This window comes from Apodemus sylvaticus, chromosome 7 (genome assembly GCF_947179515.1).
Source record: "Apodemus sylvaticus chromosome 7, mApoSyl1.1, whole genome shotgun sequence".
NCBI classification, from domain to species: domain Eukaryota; kingdom Metazoa; phylum Chordata; class Mammalia; order Rodentia; family Muridae; genus Apodemus; species Apodemus sylvaticus.
Genome location: NC_067478.1, coordinates 41803134 through 41815750, shown reverse-complemented (window position 1 = coordinate 41815750; position 12617 = coordinate 41803134). Strand labels below are relative to the sequence as shown.

The 12617-nt window shown below is 43.3% G+C and overlaps 1 protein-coding gene across 3 annotated transcripts in view; it reads right to left on the bottom strand.

The window, feature by feature from the left end:
* Positions 1 to 12617, bottom strand: part of Snap91 (synaptosome associated protein 91) — a 121827-nt gene that overhangs the window by 42630 nt on the left and 66580 nt on the right. For all 3 annotated transcript variants that reach the window (XM_052187703.1, XM_052187701.1, XM_052187702.1), the window contains exons 10-11: positions 7597 to 7667; positions 1710 to 1737 (exon numbers count right to left, since the gene is read on the bottom strand). In XM_052187703.1, coding sequence (XP_052043663.1) covers positions 1710 to 1737; positions 7597 to 7667 — 99 coding nt within the window. The remainder of the gene's footprint in view (positions 1 to 1709; positions 1738 to 7596; positions 7668 to 12617) is intronic.

The window sequence follows — 12617 nt, the reverse complement described above, 5'->3', positions numbered from 1 at the left end:
TCATGCTCTTAAAAAAAGACTTCAATTTTAAAATAAGACTTGTATATAAACTTAGAACTTTATTTACATAGATAAAGTAGCAGGGAGCACATAAGGACACCAAATATACTACCAATATTAACGCAGACGTGGAGGTGGACAAGGCCTATATAACAAATGCCTTGTACCAAGAACCCTTAATGTAACGGGAGAACTGGAAAAAATACAGCAGCGACAAACCGAGACTGTCCTATAGGAAGCCCTGATTCGACCACACTGAAGAGTCGTGGGCTGGAAATTTTCACACAGGCAACATGGTTTTAATGGTTTGTCTTTGCATCAGAAAAACTGAAAAGATTTCTGCTTAAATTTTCTTTTCAGGCTCTGTGAGAATTTAAACAGCCAGCCAGGCATAGTCACAATGACATCCCTGAGCGAGAGTCTGTAATGGCAGCAGTTACATAATGGAAATCTGTCAAAGAAAAGCACATCTCTATTACACCTCTGCCTACAAACTGCAGCGGCAGATGTGACACGTGCAGGCTGCGAGAGCACATGCTCTTCTCTGGGGAAGCCCTAGTCCTGCCCTTCCATTGGCTCAGAGAGAGAGATGGCTGAAGCAATTACTCAGAGTACTTTAGCAGGCATGCTCGGGGCAAAGGACCTGGTAACATCTCCCAGTATCATTAAAATATACACAGAGCCCTGTGCTGACCTATATCACAGAGTCACAATATGTGAAAAGAGTTTTTAATTATTAAACATTATACAGATATGTATGTTTTCAGCTGTTACATAAAGTACAAGAAAAATCTCACCTGTTTAAGAACTGGGGGTTCTAAGAGAAAGCCAAATCACACATAAAAATAACTTAATCTTTTCTCAAAAATGTAAATCAAGTGATTCATCTGTTTTACTCCTAGATGTATACCCTAAGCAAACTGAAGATGGAGTCTCAAGCAAATACTTCTTTTTTATTTTTATTTTTTATTTCTTATTTTTACACATATTTAAAAATTTTTATTTATTTTTATTTGTGAGTATGTGTGTGTTCCCAGTTGCCTAAAGGTACCATGTGCATTCAGTGCCTACAGAGAACAGAAGAGAGCATCAGATTCCCTTTCAACTGGAATTACAGGAGGATGTGAGCTGTTCAGTGTGGGTGCTGGGAACGTTCTGAACCTGGGTCTTCTACATGAGCAGGGACTGCTCTTATCCACTGAGCTCTCTCTCCAGTCCTCAGTCAGACATTTCACACTATAGTGATATCAGTACCGTCTGTCATATCTGGAAGTCACTTAAATACCCATTGGAGGAAAAATGAACAAACCGGTGGTGTGTGTGCCCATGTGTATACAAGACTGTCTGTTATTCAGCCTTAAAAAAAATCTTGGCTTCTGAAGCTAAGACTGAGCCCCAAAGACACTAAAATATTAAGTAAAATAAATAACTTATGAAAGGACAGACTGTCTGGATCTACTTGGATGAGGTATCCAATTTATAGAAGTAGAAAGAATGGTGGTTTCCAGGGACTGGGGTCAGGAGGTGTGGACATTATTGTTCCTGACTCTGGACTTTCATTTCTGGAAGAGGAGAAAAGTCCCGAGAGTGTGTTATGGTATGACTTCTGTATCACAGGATAAATACACTTGTGCTTTGAGCCTTACAGTAAACAATGCTGTATGTAAAAAAATAAAATAAAAAAACACCAGAGAAACAAACCAACTTACCTTACTTAATGGAGAGGGAGCACCAGATCTAAAGGAAATACAGGAAAATAAAATGTGAACAAGCCCGACTTCATCCGGCATTAGATTATTCACAGCTCTTTATAGCAACAGAGGAGCTTAGAACGCTTGTCTTTTGCTGAGTGATGTCCTTTTCCCAATATTTCCACTGACTTACAATCTCTTAGCAGACAGTCTTAAATTCAAAACTATCTTCTCTTGAGTCATTATTATTGCTTATGTCCACCAAAAAACACGGTTCAAATTTCAGTTTCTAAGACTTACCCAAGGTTTATGAAAAGGCACACTACGTAAACTAATACCTGTTTATCATTTCAAAACTTAAGCTCAAAAACAGAATCATACATTGCAGCCCACTTAATTTCAAGTGTTATGCATAAAAGCTCTAGAGGAAAATGGACAAGAACCCCCCCCCCCCACCCCCGTGAGCTGTGACCCAACATGCGCAACCACACACCTGCTTGTGCATTATTTTCATGCCTGTAATGAAAACGCTTTAGAGGAAAATGTCGCCATGTTTTTGTCGTAACCTGTGGGAGTCTGGGGAAGAGTGATGTCAGTGCTCAGCTCTGATTGAGGAACTAATAGTCTTTACAGTTAGCACTGATTCTAGCCCATGTCGCAGACAGCCACATGTTTGAAACATCTGCCTGTGTGGCTCACACTCTCCTAACCTGGGGGAGCATAAAATGAACAAGAGGACAAAATAAAGCAAACAACTCCAACAGTAGCCGTAGTCAGGCCAGCTGCAAGGATGGGTGTCCCTCAGCTCGGAGCAAATACCAAGGCTAGTGACTGGGATTTTGTCCAGTACAATGCACATCCCATCTACCCACAGATACTGCAGGCTAGCGCCTCCTATCGGACGCATGCCCGCAACTCCCCATTTCAAAGACTCTGCTAAAGTGAAGTGATTCTGTTTTTCAACTACAGAAAGGGATCTAGGAACTAAAGAATCTAGAACACCATAAGGTTGAAATCTCATGCATTTTTGGATATTTTTTCCACTTACATCATTTCCTTCATCCTATGGAAAGGGAAGGAAATTAAATATATCATATGAAAAAAATTAAATAAAAGAAGAAAAACTAGAACCTAAAACCAAACCAAAACAATGTTTACTCGGCAAAAACAAAGAAACCACAAATATCCTTTGACATGGTTACTTTCTGAGAACAAATTCCTTTTTCTCTCAGTCAATTTTCATGAGTCAATTCTTTAAAATATTTAAGAAAAAAGAAAGAAAGGAAGGAAGGAAGCAAAGAAGAAAGAAAGAAAGAAAGAAAGAAAGAAAGAAAGAAAGAAAGAAAGAAAGAAAGAAACAAAGAAGGCAACTGAAATATTTGCCAGCCAACACAGACACTGGCACAGCTTCCTACCTTACAGCAAGTACAACATAAACTAAAAGAACACTGCCCCCTGCTGTTAAATAACTCAATGTCAAGCTGTGTGAAAGAAAATCATAATTGGTACCATAGTCCTTTGCATTTAAATCCTACGAGGCACTCCTACTGTCGATGCCTAGAGCGACCCCATGGATTAAACAGACAAGTGGAGAATGGGCTGTCTCTCCTGAGCCAACGGGCACTCCAACTGTCTCTCATTACGAACCTTCATCCCTGGGTGCCAAGTTCTTTGAGGTGAAAGAACACATCCTGCTGTTTTATTAGCTGAGCATGTTATCCAGCACCTGGCATTCTGGGGTTTTCACTTAACAGTTTAAGAATGTATTTATGTGCTTATTCTCTAGTCACCAGTGAGCCAAAAGTCTTAAGAAATTGTCTTAGGCCTAATGAGATAGCGCAGTGGAACAGTGGAACTAAACTCGTAACCTGAGTGACCTCTGTCCCCACTGACTCTATCTGGCCTTTACCTGACATATATTCACAGGTATTTCTATGAGTCCATTAATCGCTGATTAAAATCTGCTTCAAAACTGTCTGATGCCCAGAGCTTGTCTCTTGTCCACATTTAACCCTGCCCTGAAAAAGCACACGTGGGACGGATGGCACACTAGTTCTTTCCCACCGGTCATAAATTGCTGCTTCTTGCATATTTCTTGCTTGATATTTCATCCTACATATTTGTCACTGACACTTTATGAGAAAATGCTTCTATACTTGGTGTATAGAAGAGGGCCCTTACTGCAGAACAATCCTCATTTATAATTTCATGTATAGTGTCCTCGTTGGATTTTTGTCAACTTGACACAAGACGGGATTATCTTAGAAGAGGTAGCTCAGTTGTGCAAATGCCTCCAGCAGAGTGTATAGGGCGTTCTCTTGATCAATGACTGATGTAGGAGGGCCCAGCCTAGTGTGGGTGGGGCCAACCATGGACACGTGGTCCTGGGTGGTATAAGAAAGCAGGCTGAGGGGGTAAGTGGTGCTCTTCCTTGTCCTTTGCTTCAGTTCCTGCCTCCTGGTTCCTGCTCCGATTGAGTTCTTGCACACGGGTTGACCGTAAGCTGTGAGGTGAAATATACCTTTCCTTCCTAAGCTGCATTGGTTGTGGTAGTTATCACTACAATGGAAACATAACCAGGCCTTATAGAAGTCTATAACATAGTGGATCAAGTTGGAAAAACTGACAATTTGAAATGAGAATGAATATTATCTATATTATAATCTAAGCAAAACCTCTAAAAGGCTACACACAGGCCTACTGGCTTTCTCTATGAACACGCCAGATGCCAATGTTTCCTTCAAAGATGGAAAAAAAATTAAGCTATCAATAGAGGAAATTATGTTATTTAATAACCCCCCTAATAACAATTCCTATGTAGCATAAATGCTGTCCAGAAAAATACAGAGATGTAAAAGCCTATAAATACCTTAAAATGTTAATTACAAAAGATACCCGGGGTTTCCTTCCTGCTCAGCTCAACACTTGGTATACCACGTGGGGGAGTAACATTAAGTTCACTCGGCGAGAATATACAAAGGTGTGACACTCAGTACTGCACTCGTTCAATGCACATCGGAGCTGGGAAGTGCTAAGAGCAGATGGCATTCGTGTCTCCCACAGCGGCCTTCCTGTTTGGTGCTGTGCTTTAAGTCAGGGTTTCTGTGCAGTCCGGGAGCTTGCTCTGCCGCCCATGCTGGATTTGAACTCTGAGATCTGCCTGCCTCTGCCTCCACAGGGCTGGGACTAAAGGTGTGTGCCACCACTGCCTGGCTTAGGACTATCACAGCAGGCATTTACAAATGCATATACATTGTCACAGTGTTACAACAGTTTTGTACTACTGCAGAGTGGCAAAGAAAATATCTTCAAACCATTTATGCTCCTTCTAAAACGTCCCTGGCCTTCTGCAGTGCACCAGGAGAAAAATCTTTTATTTACCCAATGAAAACACCTTTTCTAAAAGTTAAGAGTGTTATTTATTTATGTAGGAGATACTATTAATTATGAGACAACAATACCCAAAGGAAGCAAAACCATCCTTGCCAGTCATCTTGGGAGAAAAAAAGAATACATAATAAAGACATAGATGTACGAGATGGACACTAACGGACACTAATCAATTTTCAAAATTCCAAATACCAAATATGGAATACCCGGTGGTTTTTGTTTGCATTTTTAGTAATTACCAAATGCAAAACAGCCACTTAGCATGGTACTCACCCTTCACTTAAGTTCCCATGTAAGCACAAACATACAGAGAAGAAACGAGTTAACTATAGTAAAGCTTGTTTTCTTAAAATCAGAATAAGCAGAAGACAAATCAAAATGTGGTTTCAGCCAATCAATGAAAAGCAGCTGACAAGCATAAAAAGTGATTTATTTAAGAGGCTATAGAAGAAGTTATTCTTAGTTGGATGAATTTGGCTACAGAGTTTTAGTCCATGTTTCTAAAAATGCCTAACAGTAATTTTCCTCAGGTAGCCCTCAGGGGCCACAAAGGGTCAAGTTCAGGGTCAAAGGTTGGCTGAGGAGGCTGAAGGTGGGGAAGAAGGCTCTGGTGATGGATGCACTGGGGAGCTTGGCAGTGCTCAGCCTGGGAAAGCACGGCTTGGAGAAGCAGCCTGCAGCGCACACACAGCCCTCAGTAGGGAGAGGACGCACACAGGCAAAGCCCCTCAGCTACCAGAGCAGGGTTTTCAGCTTCCCACAGAGAGCGGCCCCAGCTATACATGAGAGCGTTCATTTTAAATTGTGACATAAATCTCACATCAAAAACTACGTCATCAACCACAGCTACACTGGAGCGTGGCTTGGCCTTAAAACAACCCAGTGAGGTCATGCCATCCACAACTCAGGCTGTGCAGCCAAAAGTGGCTGAAGAACTCCCCTACTGAAAATGTAAACTATACAGTGTCTCTATATGAAACTATACTAAACTAACCTGAGGGTAAAAGACAAGAGAACCAGCACGTAGCTGGTGAAATAACTATAAAAATGCAGCATGAAGACATAGCCTAGGTTCTGCGAGACTGCTCAGAGAGAGATGGTAAGAGAGTTAAATTTTCATAGCTCCGCCATTGGCAAAACCCAAACCAACATAGATCTGTGTCCCGCCTGTAGCCCTGCAACAATCCGTTCTTGTATTATCTGATGAGTTCAGCATGTGAAGCGGAGACCGCTAACGACAAACTGCAGGCTGACTATGTAGCAGGCCCTGCACTAAATGTTCAGGACACAGGGCAGAAATCAGTCCCTACATTTAGAATCAGGAACCCTCATGGGATTGCACATGTGGACGAACAGCTGTAATACAAGCAGCTCACGGCTAAGGAAGGAAGGCTTCCTAAGAAGGTGGCCTTGCAGACGGTCCTTCCAGGAGGCCTAGGATCTACTTAACTGGGAGGAGGGTGGCTCCAAGAAATAACTGCTGGCTAGTACAGACAGCTCTGATGTCTGTTACAGAGGTGGGGGTGGGGAGGAACCTGGGAAGTATTTCGTATACCGTGAAGAAAACAGCTGAAGACTAAATAGGCGAGTACAAAGGCAGCAGAACCAGCAAAAACCGAGGGAGCCACTGCTCGCTGTCTCCTCGGTAGGGGGATTCTGGAGCACTTAACAGTGTGCATAACGGGTTATGGGGAGGTGTGCCACTGGGCACTACACTCGAAAGCCTTGTCTTTTCTCACACTGCAGCTGGTTAGTCTTGGTATTCAGGGATGCTTGTGAAACTCTGTTTGCTTGAGTCACAACCAATCACCATAGCTTTAACTTATAAAGAGTAACTTTTAAAAATTTATTTACTCACTTTACGTCCCAATCATTGCTCCCCCTTCCTGGTCGCCCCCTCTCACAGCCCCCCTCCCATTCTCTTCCTCTTCTCCTCTGAGAGAGTGGAGGGGCCCCTGGGACACCTCCTAAGACAGGGCTAGGCGCTTCTTCCCCCCCAAGGCCAGACAAGACAGACAAGTTAGGGGAACGGGCTCCACAGCTTTAGGGATAGCTCCGGGTGCCACTGCCCAGGACCCACATGGAGACCATGCTGCCTGGGTCCAGCCTGTGCTTGCTCTTTGGTTGGTGGTTTAGTCTCTGAGAGCCCCAAAGGGTCCAGGTTAGTTGACTCTGTTGGTCTTCCTGTAGAGGCCCTATCCCCTTCAGGACCCACAATCCTTCCTCCAGATCTTCAAGAGTAACTTCTAAAGACTTATCTGTAAACCAGCAGGTCCAGCCAACCTGTTGTGAACCATGGATTCTTCTGTGACATTTCCTGCAGGCAGCTGGCCAGTATAGGTCAGTGTCTTATGCTAGAAGGAAAGGTCGAGGTTTCTGAGAGAACCCAGGAGACTGGCAGCTAACCACACCCTGAATCTGCCCTGGAGTAAGTAGTTACCCCTGAGAAATCTCATTCTTACGAAGAACCACTTGGCGTTTTTCATCTTAGTTACAGTATACAAGCAATGCGTACTTGTTTCCAGGTTTCTTTCCTTCTAAGGTATTTAGATGTTGTTCAAGGGTCTCCATAAGACTGCTGGGAGCCTGCAATCAGAAATAAAAACAAACGTCTGTGTTGTTCTCTCTCAAGCCAAGCACACTTTAACATCACTGTAACCCTGAGTGGCAGAAGTTTGTGTAAGCACCCTGCCTGAGATGATTCCACCCTATGCCCCTTGGCATTTAGGAATTTAAGTTCTGTGGCATCTCAGATAGGCCCATCTTAAATAGACTTACCTCCACTACAATCACAATGACTTTACAACGCAGTTTCAGTAAAGGGTGTTTCCTGTATCAGACAGGCATCTACTAAGGACTAAGGTCAAGTTCGCTACTACTTCACACAGAACCACCGGGAAAAAAGAAGTAGGCCCTTACTTACATCCAAACCCAAAACATATGAAGCCAGATATGAATTTATAGAAATTTGAAAATACAGTAAAAATACATCTTTGCATGCTTGGTTGAGATATTAGGAATTATCATCCCCACAATTTAAAGAAGGGTTGAGTAGCAATAACAATGTGACCATAACACAGGTGGCAATTAACATTTTCAATTATTTACTATTTAATCTATATATGTAACCAAACAACAGAATAAAATTTTGTATTAGCAAATAGATTCCAAATATTTCAATCCTTAAAAATTCCATGCTTCTATAAAATTCCAGGCAATAAAAATGGCATTTTATTGTACATTCAAAGGGGACATGCTGGTTTCTACAAATATTTGCCCAATCTATTCTTCAAGCAGTAGAAATTGAACTTGCTTTTTCTCTTAATGCAAACTAGACCTCAACAGTGTAGAGATTCAGAGAAAAGCAGTTAATGCTGAAACATCTGCATGCATGCATAGGTATGTTCTAGTATTTGTTTTTTAATGGGAAATTAAATTTGAAGGACTTCACACTAACCATGCTGTTAAAGTACAAACAAAAATTACAAGAAATTCATATGATTCTATATTTTAGCTGCAGTTAACAACATTAAATTGGATGCTTATTAAAGTTTAAAAAATGTTGGACATTTAGGTATTTATATTTAATATTAATTTTCATTTTTATAATAGACCAAAAATTTCAACATTTATGTGATTATTATAATTACATGATTATAAATGAGAATTAAGTATAAAATTGTAACTATATATAAAAATCACTAAGTGTATAAACATATTGACTCGATCCAAATTACTAAAGTAGGATAGTAAGGGACACCTGTATTAGCTCTGCCTAACACACTTCAGAGCAGAAAAAGTTGTTAAGATATCTAGTATGTTTAGAAAATATGCAAATTAGAATGTCAAATACAGCTCAGGTGATGGCAGATTTTCAGCACACTCTGGCTGAAAACTTAAGTTTCAAAAAGTGAATTTTTGAGGTAGTTAATTGAAATTCTGTTCTGTCCATTAGATTCTATATCTCAAAGTCATGATCACTAGATAACACAATTTACAATAAAAAATGCAGAAGAAAACATGGGATCAAAAAGGTTCATAGGACATGTAGTCTCTTGCCTGTCAATGCTGAGATTAAAACAAAACATAAGGAAGATTGCTTGAGACTCCATTCTTCCTGACATTTCTACTCCTTACCCTCTTTTTGGAGACAGGGTCTTACTGTGTAGCCCTGGCTGGCCTTAAACTCACAGAGACCCACCTGCCTCTGCCTCTCGGGTGCTGGGACTGGTGTGCCACCATGCCTGGTGGGCCGTTCTTTAATAACTGAACAACTGGACCCCACAGTAGAGATCACATCAGCTGAAAAGGGAACCCATCAGGAGGGTGGCCTGCTCTGTGGGGCTGCTGAGCAGCACACTACACCTATAATTCAGCTGAGCCTTTTATCCTGGAGGATTTTAAAGGAATGCCTAATGTTTATTTTTGTCATAAGGACTCAAGAGAGACACCCTTTGATGGGAATGTCCAGGAGCATGTGATGTACGCTCTCCTCACTGGTGGTGGCACGGTGACACCTGACACACTGCAGGCAGTGGGTAGCAGTGGCCTCCTGAACATCAAAGCAGGCACCTTCAGAATGCCTCGCTGGGGCAAGAGAAACTCAAGGGAACGCTGAGAGTAGCAATTTATCTATCTATCTATCTATCTAGATATCTAGATATCTATCTATCTAGATATCTAGATATCTAGATATCTATTTATTTATGGTTTTTCTAGACAGGGTTTCTCTGTATAGCCCTGGCTGTCCTGGAACTCACTCTGTAGACCAGGCTGGCCTTGAACTTAGAAATCCACCTGCCTCTGCCTCCCAAGAGCTGGGATTAAAGGCTGCGCCACCACCGCCCGGCAGTTAGTTGCATCTTTATCTTCTCATTTCAGGAAACCGGCCACAAGGATAAGGTCAATCAGATGGATGCACCGGTCGAAAGTACAGGTGACAGGTAATAATAAATGTGTCACAGAATCATCAACGATATAATCGTTAAAACCGAGCAGTTTTCGGGCCAGCCAAAACTTTGGCCATCAAAACCTAAGAGCTTTTCATAAATGGAGTTTAAAATTTGGATCCCACACACTCCAAACAGGAAATACTATTATGGGAATTGTTTTGAAATAAATTCATAGCTTATGGTGATAACCAGAGTAAAGAAAAATGTATCCACCTATTATTTATATGCTACAGCCCACAAAATCAAGTTTTTAAAAAATATGATAATTCAGATTTTGGATTAGATCTCAGAAACCACTCCTAGTGCTGAGAAGAAATAGTCCAGTAGGCAGGGGGGGGGGGGGGGCGGCGGCGGCGGCGGCGGCGGCGGCGGTAGCAGTGGCTGCTCCAGCTGAAGGGCCATCAGCAGTGGAACCAAGGCGACACAGGGTCCAGTTAGGCCCTGCGCCCGTGACCACTGACCTTCGCTGACCAGCCGGGCGGCAAGCAACTGCGGTTCTGCGGAGCCTTTCGCTGCACGGAAGCCACTTCAGAACTCGGCTGCCCGCCAGTCAGGAGAGACTCACCGCCATCTTGATCCCGGGCTCCAGAGATCGGTCAGACTGAGGTACACAAACATAATCCTAGGCCCAACACCACAGGGGTCTGAGCCAGACGGGCGTTGGCCTACACCCAGGCCCTGGGCTGTTCGAGTGGCCATCGGGGCGCCAACCCAGCCAGGAGTTTTTTTTTTTGCCCCGGCCGGTGCACGCGCCGCCATTTTGCCTACAGGAGCCAGAGTGCTCGGGAGGGCAGAGACTGCTAACAAGCGTAGCCTGAGGCTAACAAAACGGGGGTCTAGGCCCCAAAAGGCACAGGACTGACCCCAAGAACTGGGCGGCTTGGTGGGCCATCTGTGTGTCAACCAGCCCAGGAGGTTATTAGCACAACAGACTCTCCCGGTGCTTTCGCGGAGCGCGGACGCGCACGCCCGCCATCCGGGTCACCTGGCGGACCCAAATAACAGACATAGCCCTAGGGGAACTTTGCTCGGACCTTGGCCTCCCAGGCGTTTGCCTGGACTCAGGGCCCAGGCGACAAGGCTAACCTAGTGTGCGCCAGCCCGGTTGGGGAAATCGGCTGCCCAGCGGAGTGAGCGGAGCACAGGGGAGGTCACAGCAACATTCACCTTCGGAGCTCCCTGGGGGTGCACACGGGTTCCACCTGGTCCACAGACACAATCTGGGGCAAGGCCTCAGGCAGAAGCCCCCAGCTCAAATCTCTCCGCTTCAGATCAGCCTGGGTGGCCGCCACATCTCCAGGTCCCTCAAGAGGCTAGTGGGGGCTTCCGGGCGGCCAGCTGGGAAAAGTCGGTGTGCTCCGATAAATCCTGCGGGCCCCAGCGGGAGCCTTCAGGTGCCTGCTTTGGGATCTGAACAGCCTGGAAAACAGCACCCTGTCTATAGGCAGTGCAGAGTGTAAGCTGTGCACCAGAGGCCAACGGGGAAGGGGCAGCTTGCACTGGTGAGTCCAGCACTGACAAGACCAAGTAACACCAGTGAGAGCTAGATGGCAAAAGGCAAACGCAGAAACGTCACTAACAGAAATCAAGGCAATATGGCAACATCTGAACCAAATTCTCCTCTACCAGCAAGTCCTGGATACCCCATCACACCAGTAAAACAAGATTTGGATTTAAAATCACTGGTCATGATGCTGGTACAGGAACACATGAAGGTCATTGAGGAGAAAATGGATCAAAAGTTAGAAGCCCTTGCAAGGGAAACACAAAAATCATTGAAAGAAATCCAGGAGAATACAAAAGCCAACAAGGAGGAAATGCAAAAAACACTTAAAGAAATACAGGAGAACTTTGCTCAACAGGCTGAGGTCATGAAAGACGAAACACAAAAATCTCTTAAAGAAATACAGGAGAACTTTGGTCAACAGGCTGAGCTCATGAAAGAGGAAACACAAAAATCTCTTAAAGAATTACAGGAAAACACAAACATGCAAGGGAAGGAGCTAAGCAAAACCATCCAGGATCTAAAATCAGAAGTAGAAACAACTAAGAAAACTCAAAGGGAGACAACTTTGGAGATAGAAAGCCTTGGGAAGAAATCAGGGGACAGAGATGCAAATATCAACAACAGAATACAAGAGATAGAAGAAAGAATCTCAGATGCTGAAGATTCCATAGAAACCATGGACTCAACAGTTAAAGAAAATGCAAAGTGCAAAAAGCTTGTAACCCAAAATATCCAGGAAATCCAGGACACAATGAGAAGACCAAACCTAAGGATTATAGGCATAGATGAGAGTGAAGATTTACAACTTAAAGGGCCAGCAAATATCTTCAATAAAATTATGGAAGAAAACTTCCCTAACCTAAAGAGAGAGATGCCCATGAATATACAAGAAGCCTACAGAACTCCAAACAGACTGGACCAGAACAGAAATACTTCCCGTCACATAATAATCAAAACACCAAATGTTCTAAACAAAGAAAGAATACTAAAGGCAGTAAGAGAAAAAGGCCAAGTAACATATAAAGGAAGACCTATCAGAATCACAGCAGACTTTTCACCTGAGACTATGAAGGCTAG